General features: G+C 48.9%; 1 protein-coding gene across 3 annotated transcripts in view; it reads right to left on the bottom strand.

Moving 5' to 3' along the window:
* TET3 (tet methylcytosine dioxygenase 3) overlaps window positions 1-23,262 on the bottom strand; it is a 109,919-nt gene that overhangs the window by 47,897 nt on the left and 38,760 nt on the right. For all 3 annotated transcript variants that reach the window (XM_018055023.1, XM_018055024.1, XM_018055025.1), the window contains one exon: window positions 9,108-11,229. In XM_018055023.1, coding sequence (XP_017910512.1) covers window positions 9,108-11,229 — 2,122 coding nt within the window. The remainder of the gene's footprint in view (window positions 1-9,107; window positions 11,230-23,262) is intronic.

Consider the following 23,262-nt stretch of genomic DNA (forward strand, 5'->3'; position numbering starts at 1 on the left):
TTGCCAGGTGTCCCCTGGGGTAAAAAGGAGGTAAACAGCACTCAGTTGAAAGTCACCAGTCTAGACTCATTTGCCTAAAAGCAGAATGGGTAGAATCTCCTTATTCTTTTGTATTTACCTGGACACTAACTCAAATTCTTCCCTTAGAAACTAAGCTTGGAGAATTAGATGTTGCAGAGGTTTCAATTATTAGCTCAAAAGTTCAGCAGCCCGGGAGGATCTGGATCTGGCTGTGAACAGCTGCAACTGGGAAATTTCACCTCTATGCGCTCTGTTCACTGGGGCCAATGCCTCTCAATCTGTATGGGCTGTGCTCTGGTCTGATGCTAAGATTCTGGTTTATTTTCTCATATAGGACTGGACTGGTCACTCTGATCAAGATAAAGTCCTATGGTCGGTTAGGTGGTTCAGCAAATATTTTTCTCTGCACAATGGCCTTTGTTTGGTGCTGCTGGCCCTGGGCTACAAGGCTGGCTCCTAACATATGGTTCCTCAACTCTCCAGCCAACCATCCTCACCCCAGACCTTAACCCCATCAGAAACTGGAATAGGCTAGGAAACGGAGCCTATCAGCATTCCAACTTCCCTAAGTGCTTGCCTTCTGCATGGGTGGTCTTAAGCCCACCCTTCCAAGCTGCGGACTCCTTCTGACCCTCCACTCTCTTTTCCCCCGACACTGGGAGTTGTATACACCTCGTGTCATCATTATTTCCATTCAAATTGATTGTCAGCTGGCAGATAGCCCTTGGAATTCACAGTTTAAGACTGGGGCCATTTTCAGATTTCAGTTGATAAAATTTTCTCTTCTATTTTTGTTTGTCTTGGTTCCTTTCACCACATTTCAGAAAAGGAATACTTTACCACCTTGCTATTAAGTCATCACTTTTCCTTTTAGTGCCCAGCGTAGTATTTCTTCCTTCTTCACAGAGGTAAAGTGACGGGGCAAAGAGACGGCTCAATTCTTCTTAAAGTAAAATCTCTTATGTCTCGCTTTGAGCAGTGAGAGAAATGATGTTTTTTCCTAAAATACACAGTGGAAAGCTCTGGGGTAGAGCTCAGGAGAGCAAAATCCAATTTTCGAGAATATGCTAGTTATGTGGCTCTAGGTGCGCTTTTTTTTTTTTTTTTTTTTTTTTGCCCTGTGCACTTAATTTTATTCTCAAAATAGAAAAATATGCTCTGTTCCACTTTTGCACTAGGCTGGGGAAAGAATGTAATGTATCCTTTGCGCTATCAGGAAGAGAGATTAAACACAAGAAACTACTCATTACTGCCTAACAGAAAGAGGAGTCCTTAAATTCTAAAAGAACCTTCTACCTTCTCTACCCCATTCTACACAGAGATCAGGGCACCCACACTTTTCCACTGGGGAACCTCATAGCCATGTAGAGATACAGGCACAGGCGTTTCTTTTCTTTACAACACTGACGGTTGATAACTAATGCACAGGTGTCAAGATCACACAAAGGTTTTATTGTACCCATCTTTCCCAAGCAATCCTATGCAACACTTCAGCTTCCTGATTTTAGTAGACATAAAGCCAAATACCTTAAGTTTATGTAACTAATTCCATTTGCATGAAAATCAATAACTGCTAGAATGTTGCCTCCTGGTAATTACAAATTCTCACAGGCAGATGGTTGGGCCCCATCCTGGATCAGGTGTGCCAGATGAACATTTTTAAAATTAAAACCTCCATCATCTGCCTGTGAATTCATGAGCAGCAAACTAGGCCTGCTGGTAGCAGACAGAAATGCTTCCATAACAATGGGCACACTCACTGATGATAAAGATTAAACGTAAGGAGATTATGCCCAAATCTATCTGATATCTTTGTAGAACTTAATATAGAGGTAAAATACGGCCAATCAGTTGAGCACAAAATATGTGGAGCACCACCATAAAATCAGCAGCAGTCTAGATGCTTTAGAAATACAACATTCAGTTCCGGTTCTTAAGGAACCTGCGATTTAACTGAAAAGACGAGCACGCCTATTTAACAACAAATCATGTAAGACAAAGAAGAACCTGGCATGAAATCTTGACCCATCTTCAGCAGTGATGCTGTTAGCTCTCCAGAACTATCTGTTTGTTCTAACCTAATCTCTCCTCAATTATACTTCCCACATCACTTCCACACTTCCCTCAGGGCCTCCTGTGTGAGAGTCTCTGCCATAAAAGTTAGTATCCTCTGTTCTTGATCTACATAGTCAGCCTGGTGAAATGTCTATAATTGCGACTCCAACTACCATCACTGGAAGCTGAAGAACTTCCAATTCACAGATCCAACTAAGTGCACCCCTGCTGGTCCTACAGACATCTCAAAGGCAGATGCCCCAGCTTGCTTCCCTGCCCGTATGTCAGATCCTGGTGAACGGCACCACCATCACCCAGTCACCCACCTGGAACCTCAGGAGTCATCTGTGACTGCTTCTTTACTTCTGCATTCAACAGGTCACTGAATCAGTTAATTCTCCTTATTCTTTCTTTTATCCACCCCTCCTCTTCCTCCTTCCTACTCCATGTCATTCTTACTTTGAAAATGAAAGTCAAGTCGCAAATCCGACTCTTTGTGACCCCATGGACTGCAGCCTACAACGCTTCTCCGTCCATGGGATTTTCCAGGCAAGAATACTGGAGTGGAGTGCCATTTCCTTCTCCAGAGGATCTTCCCAACCCAGGGATCGAACCTGGGTCTCCCGCATTGTAGGCAGATGCTTTACTATCTGAGCCATCAGGGAAGTCCCATTCTTACTTTAGGCACACATTATTTCTTGCCTGGGCTTGCAAACTGGTTTCTCTGCCTTTGGTATCATCCCCTCTTCCCCTGAAACTCTCCTCTCCAGCCACTCCCAATCTTTCACCTAACACACCAGTCATACCAGAACTTCTTGTATTTCTCCATGCTTTCTCATCTCCACATCTTCATGTGGTTTTTCATCTCTATAATCTTTATGTCCCTCTGCCCAGAACACTCTACCTTCTCCCTATTAATCTACTAAACTTCTACATATCCTTTAAAAGGTAAGACAAAACTTCATCCAGAAGGTCTTTCTGAGTCCCTCCGACCCACTATACAGTCAGATTCCCCACCATATACTGGTATACAAATATTCTATTGCCAAAAAAAAAAACCAAAACAGTAAAAGACCCCATGGACTGTAGCCTGCCAGGCTCTTCTGTCCATGGAATTCTCCAAGCAAGAATACTGGAAGGGGTTGCCATTTCCTTCTCCAGGGGGTCTTCCTTACCCAGCGATTGAACCCCGGTTTCCCACACTGCAGGCACATTCTTTACTATCTGAACCACCAGGAAGACTTTTAAAAGAGATGAAGTTCTTTTTCATATCAAACTTCATACAAAGAAGGGAACTATATTCTTATAAAAACCGTAGGTAATGGGGACTTCCCTAGTAGTCCAGTGGTTGGGAATCTGCCTTGCAATGCAGGAGACACGAGTTCACCCCCTGGTCGGGGATCCAAGATGCCACACGCTGCAGAGCAACTAAGACCTCACACTGCACTGCCGAGCGCGTGCGCCACAGCTCTAGCGTCTGTGTGCCGCAAGGAAAGCTCCCACACGAAGCGATCCAAGATGCCACACGCTGCAGAGCAACTAAGACCTCACACTGCACTGCCGAGCGCGTGCGCCACAGCTCTAGCGTCTGTGTGCCGCAAGGAAAGCTCCCACACGGAGCGACGAAGATTCCCCCATGCCGCAGCTGAGACCTGACGCAGCAAAAAACTTACAGGAAATAGACTTCACTGTAGACAGAGATACGTCTCCCATTCAAAACTGCGGCTCACACTGAAGTCACCCCGTGGATACTGCGATCAGCCACATCTGCTGGACAACATTCACCCCTCATCCAAACTTTCACCACGTTCCAGGCAAAGCAGCAGCTTTCCTTTTTATAATTCTATTTATTTATTTGTGGCTGCCTTGCAGGCTTTTCTCCAGTGGCTGAAAGCAGGGGCTGCTCTGCAGCGGCGGCGTGCGCACGTGTCACTGAGGTGGTTTCTCTGGCTGCAGGGCACGGGTGCTAGGGTTCCCAGGCTCCTGAGCTGGGGCACACGGGCTTAGCTGCTCTGGGGCACGTGCGATCTCCCTGGCCTACCTCCTGCATCACCACTGAGCCACCAGGGAAGCCAAGGAGATGTTCTTCTTGTATTGATCTTTGGCCATTACTTTAGGGCAAGATGATCAACTGAACAGAACACAGCATTCCTAGGAAAACAGCCTCTAAAATCTGTCTTAACTTCTGCTTTCACTGTCATTATATGTCTCCAGCGACCTGTGGACTGCTCCTCACAGATAGCAGGGCACGATGTGAAAGCTGATACAGACCTGTCTCCTCACCTATAAAACGAGGGGCAGATAACCTCCAAGAATGCTTTCCCCACAAAAACATCGTCTGGACGCATTCCCTGTCCTGTGAATGTCCCCATTTCTGAGAAGAGATAAAATACATAAAGGGCCTAGCCAACAGTCACAGCAGTGAGCCATCCTGCCTCTGACAGGAGTGTCACAGGAAGGTTAAGCTGTGGTTAGAAGAGTCTCCAGTGTGTGCTTCCAAATACTACAAATGCAGCCATACTCTCTTCTCCCAATATTTCAATACAGAACTTCAATTTGGGCCATGTTTTCCCAAGTCTGTACATATCATAGTACCTTTTGGAGTAAAGCATCTCCTTTCAGGTCTTTTAAATTTATTTTTTTGAAGCCCCAAAAGGGTACCTTTAATTGCAGTATTTCAAGATTCAGAGAACAAGTAGAGATGAATCCCAGCCATGCCTTCAAAAAACCTGTAATCTCCATACAAGTGCAAAACGATGCTCTTGGTGTTTGGCTTACTGGTTACCTAGTGGTGCCCATATTGGCCAAAGTTGCTTATTTAGCAAAAATCACCACGGAGCTTGAACATTAGGTTTCTTTTGCTATGCTCTAAGACCTTTTCATGTTTTTATAAAGTTGTTCCCATATGTAAATCATCTGTTATGAGAGTTTAATGGCATCCCCCAATTTCACTGGCACTTCTACAGAAAATGCTTCCTGCCATCTGCACCTTTCTACATACCACTGTTGAGAGGCTGAGCTTCTGGAATATGAGATGGTTCCCACCTGACATTAATTTCAGACTGAACAAGCTTCATTCCTAGTCCTTGTCCCAAGCTTGAGTTCACAGAGATAAATTCCACCACACCAGCTGAATTCTGCCAAACCACCTGTCCAGGCTTTAACAAAAACCTCAGCACCTCCAGAAACTGTTTCCAAGTGAATCCTTCCTTCTTCGGCCCTCTCCATTTCTAACACCACTATTTTAGTTGGACTTATTTCTCAGTGACACAATTTTAATCACAGTAAATCACAGTGGTCCAGCTGCCTAGGTTCAAATCTTACTTCCACCATGCTAGCTCTTTGACCTGGCAAAGTCATTGAATCTAATTTTGCAAGAAAGCAGGAAACATCAAGAAATGAAAAAACATCATTATGATGGAACTACTGATAGTATCTATCTCATATAGATGCTACAGAGGATTAAACGAGGCAGTGCCTGCAAAGCAGCCCTTGGCACAGTGCCTAGAATGGAGCAAGCTTTTTCTCTGCTACTTTATTACTACTGTTATAGTTCTTATTGTTGTTCTCAGCAGCTTCCTAACTGGTCTCCTGCCACAGGGTTGTCACTCTTCACCAATCCATCTTCTGGGCCACTTCTAGGAGGAGGCATTTTCAAAAATATTTCTTGGTTATAACATACATATTTCATTACAGAAAAGTCAGAAAACATAATGAGAGGAAAGTCCTTCACAGTCTGACCAGAAGTGACTTTGTGGGCCCCTTATTTCCCAGCAGCTGGGGGACACTTATTCTGATCATAGGAATTGGGGCCCCCTCCCTTTCTCTCTTCATGTTTGTAGACATCTGACCTGTCTTCCTTGTGTTCAGGGCCTCATTTGCTGTTTCTCCTCCTCCAGGGAAGGAAATATTCTTCTGTGGGGCTGAGGACATAGTTGATCCATAATAAATATTTTAATTGTGGAATTCAATGATACAGATATTGGGATGAGATATCATGTTTGGTCAAACTAATTTTTTTAAACTTGAATTTTAATCCCACTCTTAATGTAGTTCTTCCTAGACTTTTCTCTATTTTTAAAAAACTGTTGATTTATTTGCTGTGCCAGGTCTTAGCTTTGACATGCAGGATCTTTAGTAGCAGCACATGGGATCTAGTTTCCTGACCAGGAATTGAACCCAGGCCCCTTGCATTGGGAACATGGAATCTTAGCCACTGGACCACCAGGGAAGTCCCCTCTCTATTCTTGTTTTAACCCTAGGTGAGCTGATCATTTAAATATTCTTTGTATCTGCTGTTTTCATTGTCAGCATTTTTCCACAATTTAACATTTAACAACACAAAGTGGGTTTGGTTCTAATTGTTTAGCAATAGATAGCATACAAATATTTTATCCGTATTACATGTAAATAAAATACAAATTGGAGTAATGAAGAACTAGCGGTGGTGCTCCCCTTACCTCTTGCCCACTGCCCCTGCCACCCCCAGACCCTGCCCGGCAACAGGCTGCCACCATTGCCACGCTGGATTTCTCGGACGCCGACTCTCTACTGCCCCTGCTTTCGCTCAGGAGCTTCAAGCTGAATCTTGTCCTATCCACTGGGGGGCTCCTCTGGCCTAAGAAATGCAGGCGCACCCTGAGGGCTCAGGTCTACCATGTGCCAGCGGCTTGCTCCTTAACCACACTCATGAATTCCTCAGGCTAGGGTGGCTACCTTCTCACGTCGCCCCACCTACGTTCTCTACAGTCTTCAAAACCCAGCTCCGAAAAGTCGCTTCCTAAGCAAAGCACTGCCCTCCAAGATGACAACCAAGCCTAGTGTTTCAGAGCACGATGGCAGTTCAGCCACTTCCACATAACAGCACAGGCACCTGGCAGATACCTGCTGACTGGGCCGCTGGGTATTTCATTGTTTACGTTGTCTCTTGAAGCAGACCACGATGTCCTTAAACCATTTCTCTTAAATTTTATCACACTGGTCACTAGGACTGGGTTAGGTAAACAATAAACGACGGATCAATAAAGTAACAGCCAACACTTTATTTCCTTCGTAATATTTATGTTTTTACATCCTTCTCTTGCTTTTTTGCACTTGACAGGCTTCATAATAGCTAAGTACTCTTACAGTGCTTCTTACATGCTAGACACAGTCCTAAGTGCTTTACCTGTATTAACTAATTTAATGCTCAGATAAACCCTGGTGACCGGGTACTACTATCCCCTTCATTTTAGGCATGGGGAAGTGATGGGATTAAAATTCGAGTTTAAAAAATATTAGTTTGACCAAACATAGTATTTCATCCCAATATCTGTATCATTGAATTCCACAATTAAATATTTATCATGGATCAAGTATGTCCTCAGCCCTATATAAGAATATTTCCTTCCATGGAGGAGGAGAAACAGCAAATGAAGCCCTAAACAAAAGGAAGACAGGCCAGACACCTACAAACATGAAGAGCGAAAGGGGGCCCCCCACGTCCTATGATCAGAACAAGTGTCCCCCAAATGCTGGGAAATAAGGGGCCCTCAAAGTCACATCATTATTAGACCCAATAATGAAGAGGGTCAGCCCTCAGTGGAAACCACAATCTCAGGGCACATTTGTGAGCTTTTGGCAGGACGCTGCACATCTGTGCACCCCTGGATGGAAGCACTGAGGCCAACTTTTCCTTGTTCTCCAAGAGATTCTTTGTCGCCAGCCCCACTCACTGTCTTGTACCCCAGGAGTCTGGGATAGCTGGAGCAGGCAGGACAGCCCAGCTTCTTCTTGCCAACTGGGATACAACAGCCCAACAAATCACACAACTGACCAAACATTATAGTGTATTTAAACAAGCAAAGAAGACAGCCTTCTCATAAGATGTATCAGTGTATCATAAGATCGCAGCAATTCAACATGCTCATCATCGGTCTCAATGTGTTTTTTGGCCAACATCTGAAACGTGCACATCTTTTACGGAATGCTCAGTAAGTAGCAGATATCCACCTTCTATAGTGGACCTGGAGTTTCCTGAGGCATCCATGACCTCCCCTGAGACAGCGAAGTCCCCCAGAGCAGCCTTCCAGAGGCCCAGTGCCCTGCTTCTCTTCCAAAAGGCAAGGCTCAGAAACAGACCCAATTTCTCAGTGCTCTCATCCACACCAGGGCCTCAACCATCACCTGAAATTAACTACGTCCAAATGCATAACTCAGGGCCCGATCTACAGTCTCTCTGCCCTTCAACTCAGGCTGTCCAAACAGAACTCGCCACTTCTCCAAACGTGTGTTCTCAGTGCTCACTGCCACCAAGCCAGAGACCTGAGCTGTCCACGCCCCCACAGCCCCCTCCTCAGAGGCTACTAACTCTGTGGCCTCTCCCCACCTAGTGTTTCAGTCCAGGCCTGGCTCACAAGAATACCTTTCCTACAGGCCCCCCCAACCACCGTCTTTCCTCCCCACAAGCCGGAACAGTCTTTCAGAAGCACAAGCTGATGATTGGTGCTTTAAAACCCTCAGGAACTCAGTACATATTACCAGTAAGACTAAGCCAAACTCCCAAGCGGGGCTCCCTGGGCCGTGCATGTGAGACCTGGGCCCTGCCTGCTTCTCTAGCCGCCTTTCGTTCATCCCACACAGACTCCTCCCCTTTTGCTCTCTCAGGCCAAGAGCCATCGAAATAGGCCCTACCCTGTCACGGGCACCAAGCTGTTGCCCAAGCTGTTCCCTCTTCTCAGCACATCTTCCTTCCACCGGACAGCCCTGCAGGCCTCAGCACAAGCACCACCTCCCACAGGAAGGCTTCCACACGCCTTCGCCTCAATCTGTACGACAAAGCACCGCCGCTGACACACGACATGCCACACGGCATCACCATCAGTTTCCTTCAGTGTCTCCTCCACTAGCCCGCGTGCTCACTTCTGCGTCCACAGGCCCCAGCGTGGTGGCCGGCACACAGCAAATGTTTCCCAAATCAAAGTCAGAGCCTAGAAATCCAAGCCCACCGGGCCTCGTCCCCTTGCCCTTCCCTGCCAGCCAGAAGGACTTACCCACACAATCACAGGTGGGGAACTCGGCCTGGGCTCTCTTGGCGGGTGTGTCCAGCAGACTCTTGGTGGGTGTGTCCAGGTACTTAAGAGGCGACTCCAGGAAGCCACTGAGGGTGGGTGTGAGTGGGTTCTCGGCCTTGGTGGGTGTGGCCTCCTGGCCTCCCTCCTCTGAATGGAAGCAGGTGGTTGAGAGCACAGTCACAGCCCCTGAAGATTCGATCTTGATTTGCTTGGGAGAGCGGGTAGCAAAAGGGCTCTCGGGGGCTGGGAGACAAGTTGGCTGGTTCTCAGGGTCCTGAATGGGCACAGACGGGGGGCCAGGAAGCCCAAAGCTATCCCCAAATTCAGCCTCAAACTGCCGGATGAGCTCTTCCAGCTTGTCATCAGCAGGGGGAAGAGGGCCAGTGGAGCCTGGCTGCAGGGCTGCCACGGGGCTGGGAGACCTCATTTCCTGAGTAGGGGCCAGCAGGCTGTCCCCGGAGGGACTAGGTGCAAATAGCGCAAGAGAAGGTTCTGGGGGCAGGGGGACGACAGAGCCCTGTGAGGTGGGGACGGGGGCAGGTGGGTGAGCCTGCACGTCCTCAGAGGCTGGGGGCCTCAGCCCTTCCAGGACGATCTGCCGCAGAGGCGGGAAGAGGGGCTGCGCTTCTCGTGGCCTGGACTTCTTGATGTGAACGGGCTTCCGGACACCGGGCTTGATCCCAGGGCCACCTCTGTCAGCTCCCACAGGACCTCCAGCTAGTGCCAGGGGCTTCTTCTTCTTCTCCTTGGGTGGTCTGTCGGAAGGCCGAGGGGCAGGTGAGCTGGGTGGCGCCCACCAGCCAGGAGCAGGAAGCTCCGGGGGCGGCGGGCGGGAGGCGTCGTGGGCCTGTTCCAGGAAGAGACTGCGCTTATGGTGGAGGTGCTGCTGCAGGGCCGTCTGGGCCTTCTGGTGGGTGTCGGGCTCCGAGGACGGTGTGGGCGCCTCCCTCTGGAGAACGGGGGACGGGGAGGACGAGGGCACCTCGACCTTGACCTTGGGCTTGGTGGGCAGGGCCTCGGGCCGCTTGAATACTGACTGGATGTAATCGCTGGCACTGCCCAACAACTGCTCCAGTTCAGCCATGGGGTCAGGGCTTGGGCGAGGCATGGGCCACGAGCTCTGGGGGGTTGCCGGTGGCGTGTCGGTGCCCCAGGCTTCAGGAAACTCTGTTCTCGGAGTTGCTGCAGGGAAGGCAGGGCCGTCAGGAGCAAAGGATGGGTGCTCTTCAGGAGGGACCACAGGCCATGAGGGAGCCTGGAGGTAGGACTGGGGAGATCTGAAAGGGGCAGGAGGGGACAAGGCCTCGGGAAGGGGGCAAGGAGCCTGGGAGGTGGCGTGAGAAGGTTGGGGGAGCGCAGAGGAGAGCTGTGTGAGGGCCTCAATGGCAATGGCAGTCTGCAGGCTGATGTTCTTCTCCTTGGCGATGCTCAGGGCGCTCTGGGACAAGGGTAGGCCCTCCAGAGGCGGCATCTGGGGGACCTCGGAGTTGAGGAGTGGCCCGGTGACTGGCGCCGGGAGGCCTGCGTCACCAGAAGGCAGAGTCCCTGGGAGTCTAGGCCGCTCCTCCCCTCCCTCCACGACCACAGACTTGATCTTCCCCTCCAGCCACTCGAGGTAGTCGGGGCACTCTGGGCCATCGCAGTTGCAGTTGGGCGGTTTCATGCCATGCCGAGCGAGGGCCAGGGCCGTCTGCAGCGTGTCAAGGTCTTCACTGCTGGCAGAGCAGCTCTCGGGCCCTGACCTGGGTCCCCTGCTGTTGTTCCCAGCCTCACGACTCATCTCACGGTTGAAGGTTTCATAGAGCCGGGTGCTAAGGGCTCCATAAGAGGACACAGCTTCGGCCACAGCCGAAAAGGCCACCAGATCGTGGGCATCTTCCAGGCGAGCGGTGTGAGCTGGTCCTGGGGCCGTGTCCCAGTCGGGCTTCTGGTCTGCTTGCCAAGGACTCCCGGCGCCCAGCAGACTGGGTCCAGCAGGTTCTCTAGCACCATTGACTGGCGCCCCTGAGGCGCTTAGCTGCCTTGAGTCCCCATGGTACACTGGCCCTGAGTCCATCTGACCTGGAACAGGTCCATCAACTGGGCTGAGCTCTGAGCCTGTCTGAAGAGAGAGAGAAGGGAGGAGGAAGAAGAGGGAAAAAGATGAGCCACGATGCATGAAACACACTGTCCTGTGCCACGCCAGTGAGAGGCACACCTAGCCCTGCTCTCCCTGTCTCTGACAGAGCCTGAGCCTCTGCGCGTCGCCCCACACCTCCTCTCCCAGCGGGCTGCACCACAGAAGTGGATCTCTAAGAGAGCCTAACGTGGACGTCTGAATGCTGCTCAGATCCTCGCTGGGTCTCATACTGATTACACCGATGAGAGGCCCCTGAAACCCAGCATCTGTTGAGGACACACGTAAAGGTCTTCAACGACGACCAAAGTGACGCCAGAACCTTTGCCTTCTGCCAGGAGGAGGAGAAAGCTAACTAAGCGGCCACACAGCAATGCGCCAGCAGGGCCAAGTGTGTGTGACGGGCAGGGGACGAGCACTCTGACTAACAAATTCAGTCTGCACAAGGGCCCAGCACGGCTTCTCGTGGGAAGGAATCCATGGTTCTTTTCTTGGCCTATTACTGTCCTCACTCGAGCCCAGGCTGAGCGCAGGTGGCAGACAGGATGACCTTCCTAGCCCAGCCCCAGGCCTGAGGAAGCTCTGATCATCCCATACAGCCCGTGTTTAGCCCCGCACTGAGCCATTCATGCCTATGAAAAGCGAGTTCTTGCTGGGAAGAAGATCCACGCTGCTTCCCAATCCCCAGAACCACCATTATTCAGCTGATGTCCACCCGAAGGACACCGAAGGGGGAGCACACAAGAGGAAGTGGGCTGGGGCTCCAGTCCAGCAAGTTAAAAGTAAGGCAAAGAGGCAGAAGCGGGTTTGCATGAATTCATCCCACTGGAAGAGAAAGCTCTTCCTTACAGTAGAATGTGAATAAAACATAGAAAAGGCTAGAAAAGGATATAGAAACTCATCAGTGGAGGCTACGAATAGCAGATGAAGGCTTGGCGAAACATCTCTCTAAAAATGACTTAGTTACAACAGCAACTTAGAAATCTGGCAGACACCACTTTTACCAAATGATCAAAGTCATCACCATACTGGGACAAACCAACATCATGTGCCTCTTGATACACTAATTGAGGAGAAGGATATAACACACAGACCTCCAACCAGAACATATAAGCTAAACTTAATCATGCGGAAACATCAGATGAACTGAGACTAAAGGCCAGGCTAGAAAGCATCTGGGTTGTTCTCTCCAAAAAGTTTCAAAGACAAGAAAAGCAAACACCTCTCCCAGCTGACGTGAGACTAAAAGACAGGACAGCAAAATGCATGATCACGGACTGGGGAAAAACAGCTATGAAGTACATGACTGAGACAACGGATGAAATCTGAATATGGATGTGGATAAGAACATATCATAGCAATCTCTGTGTTCTTGACATGATGATTATTCTATGATTGTATAAAAGAATGTCCTTGTCCTTAGAACACATACACACTGAAGTATTTAGGGACAAGTGGTATCTCCAACTTAATCTCAAATGGCTCAGAAAAAAATCCACGCATATATTAAAATATCACACAAAATGATAAAAAAATAAGGTAAAATGTGAACAATTTGGGTACATGGGAGTCCCAGGTAATCTTCTTTAATCTTTTCTGTAAGTTTTAAAATTCTATCAAAATAAAAACTTAAACAAATTAGTCCCTCAGGTAGAACATAAAGTATATTGAGCAGACGTTAAGTGATACGAGTCTAGATGGTCAAGCAGAGCCATCATGGGCTCCAAAGCAGTGCTGGGAAGCTGGGACTGGGACAGCTCACTTTGGGAGGTGAGCAGAAAGAAGACCCAGCCTAATGGTTCCCACCTCATTCTTGTCACTTGCCCAATTCTGGCCACAAAAGCCCTTCCTGCTTTTCTAATATGCTTTTCTGAGCTTTGCACATGCAGCTCTAATTCCCAGCCTCTCTGGGGTCTCCGGCTTCTTCCAGCATCAGCTCGGTGTCACCTCCTCTTTGACCTGGCTGGCAGACTGACCAGTGCTCCCTTCCTGAGGTTCCCACAGTAACTTACACATGCTTCTGTCAGCACTTACCACACACCAAGTAGCTGCCTCCCCCCACTGGATGGTAGTTCCTTCAAGCCAAGAGCCAAATCTTACTAACTTCTGTGTCTCCCGCCTAGTCCCCCATACACACCCACAGGCCATGGAATACATCAGCCTCTCCCTGACCCTGGTGGAAGACAGTCTTTCAGAACTAGGAACTAGGAACAAATAGCTTTCCTCTAGAAATGGGGCTGAACACCCTGTTCGCCCCTCCTTCCTACTTTAAACCCTACACTCATGTGGCTGCAAAGGCTACAGAATTTGAGGTGGTCAAATTTTACATGTTTACCTATAAAAGACAGAAGAAGTATGTACAACCAAGGAGAAACATGAGAGATTAGCATGGATTTACAGAAACAGTGGCAGGAAGACTAACGCTGTATGAGCAGAGGCTTCTCCAAAATAGTCAAAACAACTAAAAGGATTTTAAAAAGTTACTCTGGGTGTGTGAATAAGAAGAACAAGGAAGAGTTAGGCCCACTCTCGTGCCTACGAATTCCCAGGGAAGGAAAATACTCTTTGGACCGAAAAGCAAAGGAAGATTAGATATAGATAAGAGTAAAGTGAAGCAAAGATAGCTGGGAGACTTTAAGAACCTCTAAATTTCAGTTTTCCCAGCCAAGGGAGCCCACTGACACACTCTTGACACCTGCCAGGGATCCCAGAAGAAGCTTGCCATCAGGAAAAGGCGCCAACAGGTGAGCAAAGAGCAAGCGTCATCCCCAACTTGCAGTACACTGGGTGAGATCAGTCCAGGTCAGAGTCCTGAGTGGGTAACTGAAGGGACCTCAAGGAGTCAGGTTCAAGAAGAGCTATCAACCCATCTACACCCAAGTAATCAGTGCTTTATTTTATGTGGTCACTGGACCAGGAGATGAGGAGGTCACAGGTCACAAACGCCAGGGCTGCAGGCCAAATCTGCCACGGATCTGTTTTGTTCGGTTTTTGTTTGGGGAAAAAAAAAAAATCAAATTTCACAAGAAGCCCAGATATTCTGAGAAGACCCACACTCCTGTCTGGCAACTTTGTCTACAACTGAGCACAGACTACTTCTCCAGCTCACGCCCAGCCACATTATTCACATTGCCTCCTTTAAACCAAGGCCAGGAATCAGGGGTTATTTATTAACTGCTCAAATTAATTAGCACTTCATTCATTTGTGTTATTTGCCAGGGCCCTGGGTTTGCGAATCAGGCTGCAGACATCCAAGTTCCACGAGGTTGGCTGTGATCCCTCTGAGGGCCAGCTTCGGGAAATGATGGGCTGGATGGGCTGGCTCACTAACAGCTGAATAACCATACCCAGAGTACAAGTCGGGGCTGCGGGGGCAGGGGGTGGGGAGGTGTCTTCAGTGGTCTGCCACACAGCTCTGTCCTCAGAACTGCCCTGGCCAACATATTTATTAATAATGATAGTGAAGGCACACTTATTAAATAGACAAGTGACAGGACCAGGCCAAAAGGTCATCAGGCAGGAGAGGAAAAGATCTAACAGGGTAAACAAGGTCCTGCAACACATCTGTGCAAGTCAAAGATGGAAGCGGCACAGAGCAGGAGCGCACGTGAAACCATCTTAGTAATCAGGAAGGGGAAAGGTTTACTGATTCCGCATACTCAATGTGATGTGGTTTGACAGCTTCAACAGGTCTTATTACTCAAGGTGTCTCCAAACTTCTTCACTGCTGATGCAACCGACAGTAAGAAACACATTTTACTCTGTGATCCATTAGATTCTTGTATACATATGACAAGTTTACAAACCAGGATTTCGCCTTACTAGATACCCAAATCCCTCCCTCCCTCTTCCTTGCAGGTTGATTTCACAGTCCACCAGCCTATCTGCAGGTGGACACGCACATGGGACCTGCCTGGATCAGGACCTTCAGCACAGAGAGCAACAGCCCAGCTGTGCCTGGGCAGTGAGGGGGCACAGAGGAAGAGCAAGCAGGACAGCTCAAAACCACACGAGAAACAGGTCCCTTCTGGTTCTGAAGAAGACGAAACTCAAGAAGATCTTTAAACATCCGAGGGCCTATCATTTGGGAATAAAATTTAACTCATTTCGAGTGGCCCTAAGAGGTGGAATCAGAAAATGGGGAAAGCTTGAGAAAGGCAGCTTCGGCTCAATTTAGGAAAAAGTTTTAACACCTCAATAAAAAATGCACCGAATCCTGTCCTCCGAACAAGCAGGGAATATTGAAAAGGAAACCAAGCTATTACTTGACGATTACTAGCAAGACACAGGACAATGTGGGAGGAGGATGGAGGCCCTTTCAAAGTCCCAGCTAGACATGCCCTAACCCTAAAGCCCTCCACACTTTCTCCCTCATTTCTCATTCCCCTCTGGGCTGTGGCAAGCACTGCTCTGAGGATGCTCCTTAAAGTTTGGCCTCCAGCTGCTTCCAGCCCCTGGAACATGATACAGGCCCACTGAGAGCAGCCTCTCTCAAAAGGACCAAACTCCCTGTCCCACCTCCAAAAGCTCTGTCCCCAACCCCTATTCTCGCAAGTGGTCCCAACCCAGACATCACCCATGTTCTTCCAACGTGCCCAGCCACCAGGTCCGCACAATTCTAAACACAAATGTCTCTCTACTCTATCTCCTTCCTCCCCTCCTAGTCGGGGTCTTGCGTGTATACACCGTTTTAACTGTCCAACTTGAGAGCAGCTCCCTAGTCCCCGCCGCTGCCCCCCATCTTTTCTCCACTCTACAATCTGCTGTTGCTCATACCCCTCCCTCAAGACTCTTCCTCACACACCACCCTTGCTCAACCTTCGGAATTCAAGTGTGCCATCTGTATGCACCCAGTGCTTCACAGGGGGGCAGATTTTATTCTCCAAAGATGGCCATCACAAGCCCTCCACCCACACACACTTCTCCCATGGAGAAGTGGGGTCTCTTTCCCTCCCCTTGAAATGGGGTGAGCCTCTGATAGTGGTGGAAGCCCCATTGTCGTGGTTTTCAAATCTGTCATAAAAGACAACGCAGCTTCCTCCTGGCTCTCCTGGACACCCAGGCTTGGCACCCGCTACCGGGCTGTGAGGAGACGCAGCCTGTCTGGAAAGGCCGCATGAGGGTGTTCTGGACTTTTCTGGCTGAGGTTCCAGCCAAGAGTGGGCATCAACGTGCCAAGTCAGTGAGTGAAGGAGCCCTGCGAGAATTCCAGCCCTGTATCGAGTCACCTCTAGCTTTTGAGACCTCCCAGCTGAGGCCCCAACGTCAAAGAGCAGAGACCAGCTACCTACCCATGCTGTTACCTTCCTGACTTCCAGGTCCAAGACTCCATCAGCATAATATTAATAAAACGATTCCTGCTTCATGCCACTTAATTCTGCAGTGGTTTCTTACCCTACAATGGACTGAACTATATATTTCAGGAGCATCAAGAAGTTTACAAGGCAAAAGGCAGGAGACAGGCCCACAAACAAACAAATGCCCTTGAGAGCACTGGCGCCACGAGAACAGTCTCTCCAGGGCCTGGGGCACGGGAGCCACTTCTCTCTGGGAAGGCAGACGTGTCTATCAAGCAAGGTTTCCTCTTGAAGGGACCTTTGGGCCGAGACTCAGAAGATGGGCAGGTATTTTCAAGGAGGGGAAAGAGGAAGATGGAGGGACTCTCTGTGCAAAGGCAGAGAACCATGAGAAGGCCTGGCAGGTGAGCAGCTGGGCACATCCTGAGCATGAGGCATAGGGAGGGCACACACCATGGACACGCAGGAGCAGGTTTACATTTTGGGAGAGGCATTCAGACAATCCCACAGAGCACTGACTGCAGACGGAGCTGAAGGCTGGTGACCTGAAGACCAGTTAGGAGACACGCTGCTGTCCAGATCAGGGATGATGAGGGCCTGAGCTAAGGCAACAGCAGAGAGATGGGAATGAAGTGTGATTATGGAAGCAAGTGATTAGATAAAGGCTGAGGCAAGGAACAGAATCAGCCCCTCGTGATAAAGTCTTCCTGGACCAGTCCTGCCCACCACAGTTCGGAGCCAGATCGTACACATGGCCACCTGCTGTTGCAGACCTTTTTCTAAGAGAGGGGGACCGATTACCCCATAAAAACTCCAAGGGGACACAGCTTCCATGATAGCTTCAGAATCTGACAGAGTGCTCAGTATGTGTTCAAATAGTCAGCTGCTTCTTCCTTCCTCCCAGGACCTGGCTGGTGCAAGCCTCTACAGCTTTGACTCGCAGGCGGCCCGCGGGGTCTCCGGGCACTCTGGGACCCTCCTCTGTTATGACACCTGTCACAGTGTATGCACACAGAGGTCTGCAAAGCCGCCAAAACCATCGGCTCCTGAACAGCCTGGCCTGCCCCTCCATCTGCTTCCACGGGGGGCCCCCCGAAGGTCTTGGTGCTGCCCTTCCCAGAGCCACCTTCCAAGCACAGAACACAGCCCTGCCCTCACGGAGACCCACACACCTAGTCTAACCAGGTCTCTTCCCTGCTTTCACTAGAAAAACTCAGGCCCATCCCACTTGGCCTGGATAGGCCAGGGGTATGTGCTCCCCTCACCAGGCGGTGGGCAGCAGGGCGCTGTTACTGAAAGACAGGCAGAGTGAGTGCCCTTCTCAGAGCAGAGAGACCTAACCCGCCACCTACTTCAGGAAGGGCTGGCGTGTATGTATAGCATCGTCACCTGCAGTTGCCATGCTCATCTGCAGAAGACTCCAGTGGCCCAGGAAACCCGGTCAGAATTCGGCCCTGTGCCCTGCTTGCTCGGGACTCCCGAGGCCCAATGCCCCTCCTCCTCTACGGCCTTCGCCTTTCTCCCTCCCTGAGACGTCCCTCAGACGTCAGGCGTCCAACAACAGCCTGACCCCCAACCCCACCACAGGGGCTCCAGAGCCCCCCGGATGCCAGGCAAGGCTGCAGAAACATGCAACGCCACCCCCAGACATCTCTTTTTATCCATAACACAATCAAAGGTGTGGAAATGGCATCAGGTTTTCCAAGGCTTTCCTGACACTCAGAATATCAGCACGTGAAAGCAGATCAGCAATCCTCCATTAAAAGAAAATGGAAGGAAGGCTGGAAGATAAAAACTGTTACTGTGAGAGATCAAAGTCCTCGCTGGCTATCTTTCTCAGGGCCTCTGGGAAAGGAGGCATTAGAAGAGCCAAGAGTCCCGGGGGCTGTCGTGTCGCCCAGCAGTTATACACCATGTCGGAAGAAACATGTCCAAGAAGGTGTTTCGAGCCAGGATGGATAAGCCTGTAGGCAGGTTCCACAAAGGCCAGCAAGTCCTAACCCCGCACTTTCCCAGCTGCCTACACTACCAACTCAGCTCCTCTACTCTTCCAGCAGCTATTCGACAGCGGCTTTCTAGCTGCATCCTTTTCCCCAGTCCTAGGGTTCAGCAGCCACCTCCAAGCAAAACCAATTCTCTCCTTCCCTCCCCCATATGGACGGCCCCACTGCCTCTGGTACCACAGGGGTCGCATTCATGGCATGTTCTGTCTAGAGGTGATCGGCTGGTCACCTCTCTAGAGAATTCTCCCCTCCAGGGATCTATTGATGACACAAATTTATAAGTAGGGAAAGAGACTTTCAGGGAAACCCTTTCAGAGGACGTACACATTTGCCTCTTTTTGTAGGAGTGAATGGTGTGTGTATGTGGGTACACTGGCTAACCCAGTCCCTTGACTTCACGCTCCACATCCAAGTTCTCTTTGTAGACAGCAAATCTCAGAGGGTTATACCTAACTTCCAGAAACTCACTGGACAGTGTAAAAATGAGTGTCCCTGTGTGAGGCGCTGGGAGGTACTGTTTCTTGTGGTTACTATGTACATACCAATAATATAGTTTAAAGCCTAATTTTTTTCCTACTATGAAATGAACAGATACAGCAAATCTCTCAATAGTTGGGGTGATGCTCAGAGAAGAAGCTGAAACAAGGCCTAATCCCTTGAGGTCATCGTATCTGGCAGAAGCACAGGACCTTGATTGTTCATGCCTCCTGATCAAATAGTAATTACTGTGGTTTGGGGGAAGAAAGGAAAAGAAGAGGACTGACTAGAAGTCTCTCCGTAATAATGATGGAATATTCTCACGACAGGCCGAGTACCATGCTCATCACCGCACACTCATTAACCTCCTCCACTCATCATAAACTCCTAGAAGGCAGAGGCTTGCCTGCACAGATGAGGGCACGGTACCACACAGCAACCCAAAAGAGCACAGACATTTTAAACAACTCTTAAACTCTAATACAGAAGAGGAAAGGGCAGAAGCAGTGACAGATTTTCTCTTCCCAGGCTCTAAAACCACTGCAGATGGTGACTGCAGCCATGAAATTAAAAGACTCCAGTATTCTTGCCTGGAGAATCCCATGGACAGAGGAGCCTGGTGGGCTACAGTCCACAAGGTCGCAGAGTTGGACAGGACGGAATGACTCAGCATGAGCACTAGCAAACTCACACTAAGGAAATGCAAACAAAATGAATAAAACAGCAGAAGAAACGCTTCAATTCCATGTTTTAAATTTTAAAATTACAAAGATTTTCCCGGAAGCATTAATAGTAACAAGTTACAAATAACGTAAGTGCCCCAACAATAAGGGGATGATTTTTAAATGTTTCTTTTTATGAAGCGAATGGGGAACGAACATAAGTAAAAAATAGCCAACTTCAGTAGTAAACAGAAATATAAGACTGCTGTGAGAGTCTATTTTATAACCATGTTGAAGAATTTAAGAGCAAGAATGTTCAGTTAAAATCTTACCCCCACTGCTTACTAGTTGTGTGGTCTTGAATACATTAATTAACCTCTCTGTTTCTCATTTTTTAATCTGGGCTTCCCTGATAGCTCAGTTCACCTGCGACGCAGGAGACCCCAGTTCAATTCCTAAGTCGGGAAGATCCAATGGAGAAGGGATAGGCTACCCACGCCAGTATTCCTGGGCTTCCCTGGTGGCTCAACTGGTAAAGAATCCGCCTGCAATGCGGGAGACTTGGGTTCGATCCCTGGGTTGGGAAGATTCCCTGGAAAAGAGAAAGGCTATCCACTCCAGTATTCTGGCCTGGAGAATTCCATGGACTCTACAGTCCATGGGGTCACAAAGAGTCAGCTACGACTGAGCCACTTTCACTTCACTTCACTTCACTCTGTCTACCTGAGGTTAAAAGCTGACCTCCCTCTGCCTGGATTAATAACAGGACCTAACTTCACAGGGTGGTCACCTGAAACTAACATACGAAGAACACTCACAACAGCACCAGGCACACAGTAAGCGCTGCTGCTGCTGAGTCGCCTCAGTCGTGTCCGACTCCGTGCAACCCCACAAACAGAGGCCCACCAGGCTCCCCCGTCCCTGGGATTCTCCAGGCAAGAACACTGGAGTGGGGTGCCATTTCCTTCTCCAATGCATGAAAGTGAAAAGTGAAAGTGAAGTCGCTCAGTCGTGTCCGACTCTTAGCGACCCCATGGACTGCAGCCCACCAGGCTCCTCTGTCCATGGGATTTTCCAGGCAAGAGGACTGGAGTGGGGTGCCATTGCCTTCTCCGAGGAAACACTAGGAAAGGGTATTTTAGCTTGATACCAAGTGCTGGTGAGATTTAGCAGAAACTTTTTTCTTATGATCCACTGTTAGAGGGCAAAACAACCATTTTGGAAAGGTCTGTGGTACCATCTATTAATGTTAAATAAACATGTACGTACCCTATGACTCTATACTCTACTCCTAGAGAAACACTGCCTCAGGAAATGTGTACACAAATGTTCACAGCAGCATTACTCGTAATTATGGTAACAGTCTAAGGGCTCACCAGCCACAGAATGGACAATGGAATATTACATAGCAGTGCAAATGAATGAATCACAGGAACATGAATGAGTCTCAGAGACTACATTGAGTAAGGTTAAAAAAAAAAAGCAAGCCTCGAAAGACTATATATAGTCTATCAACTCCAAAAAGCTTAAAGAAAAAAAGGATATGTAAATGTATTGTGTAAGAATACAAACATATGTAACCAGAACTTTTTTAAAAAGCAAGGGAATGATTAACACAAAAGTCAAGGTAGTGGTTGCCTCTGGAGGTGAAGAGGGGGAGGGTCAGGAAAATACCCAGGTAGTCTCAGTGACGTTAGCAACATCCTAGCTCTTAATGCAGGTAGGGAGTTTACATGCGCTTATTGTTATGCTTTATATGTTTAACATATACAAAACACTAAGTGCGTTTCAAATAATACATGAGAAAAACTAACATATAATATTCCATCAGCAGATATGCCTACTTAAAGTGATAAAGAATAAAAACATATTATTAATAAAACCACTGGGAAACGTCTTCAATGAAAAAATGAAACTGAAGAATGTACTTATAAATGGATGCTTTCTGAGGGTTTTTAATGACAGGGGACGTGTTTACACTATTTGAAGTGGAAAAAAATAGGATTGGAATTACTGCTCAATTTAAGAATTCAATTCTATTAACAATGCACATCTGTGCACACACAAAACAGCAAAGGGAAATCTGCAGGAATGCAAACAGTGCTCATCGCTGGCTAGTAGAGAATGGGAGCATTCTCTTGTTCACAGGCTCCAGAATTTATTATAGGTGTTATATTTTTACTGGGGGGGGGGGGGAAGCTTAAGAACAGAGTAGCTACAACGCACCTGAAACTCTGCATAAACTATGCAGACCTCTAAACAAGCACTACAGGGGAGTCTCAGGGAGAGGAATTCGTGCGTGCGTTTTCCTCTTGCTATTTCTGTTGCTACCCACACACACGCACACACTCACACACACTCACACACACACAAGCGGCCCTCTGGGAGGGAGACTGGGTCTGGCTGAGGCAAGGTGCCAAGCCTGAGATTCCCCACCCATCAGAAATCCTCTGTAAGTCGCTGTGCCCAGTACAGCCCTACCACGCTGACCCCGCAGCAGCTCGCTCCTCCCCCATGACGATGACCGTGGCAGGGGCGGGATGGAGCCAGCTTCGCCGGTTCTCCAGACGGAAGCCCCTGCCTCAAGCGGCGGCCAGCCGAGGCCAGCGGGAGGAAATGGAGCCGACCACATCTGAGGCCTGGCGAAAGGAGCAACAGCTGCCTCGGAGGCCGCCAGCACACAAGAACCAGGTCAGGACGCAGAGGCGGCTCCTCAGCCAGACAGCGAGAGAGCGCGCCTTCACTCACACACACCACACACACACACACCTCGCACAACCCACACACAGCGCCACAGCCGCCGGGGCCATGGCCCAAGCCACGCAGTGCACGTCCCACAGCCAGAAAAGCCCCCATGAGTCCCCAGCCAGGCTAGGCAAGCCACAGCTCCACCCACCCAGCTGCTCATATGCAGTTCTCACCACCCACCTCCTACCCCCAAAGTCTAAAAAGCGAAGGAAATGAGAAACTTTGCCAACATCACAGTCCATTGACAGAGAGCCAATCCTTAACTAGTAGCCCCATGCACTCTCCCTAAAAGTGTCCCAAACCCCACAAAACATAATGACAGTTCCAGCATAGGGGACAATGACGACGAGAGAGCAGCTAATAATCGTTCTGAGTTCTAGGTGCTAACCTCTGGATTAAAAAAGCACTTTCCCTGGTGTCTCAGATGGTAAAGAATCCACCTGCAATGTGGGAGACCCAGGTTCCAACCCTGGGTTGGGAAGATCCTCTGGAAAATGGAATGGCTACCCACTCCATTATTCTTGCCTGGAGAATTCCATAAACAGAGGAGCCTGGTGGGCTACAAGTCTATGGGGTTGCAAAGAGTCAGACACAACTGAGCAATAAAAGTTACTCAGTAACACTTACTTATTTCATGTTTAAACACAACCTTTTGAAGTCTTCCAACAACCCAACCCCCATTTTAGCGGATGAGCAATGGAGGCACGTGCTCTGAAGCCTCGAAATTGGTGAGTGGCAAAGCCCAAATCTAACATCAGGATGACAGTGGATGCCCATGGCCTCCTAACCACCAGGGTTCTAGTCTTTTGGAGAAGGCATGCCCACATTTGC

Source organism: Capra hircus, chromosome 11, assembly GCF_001704415.2.
Source record: "Capra hircus breed San Clemente chromosome 11, ASM170441v1, whole genome shotgun sequence".
Taxonomy (NCBI): Eukaryota; Metazoa; Chordata; class Mammalia; order Artiodactyla; family Bovidae; genus Capra; species Capra hircus.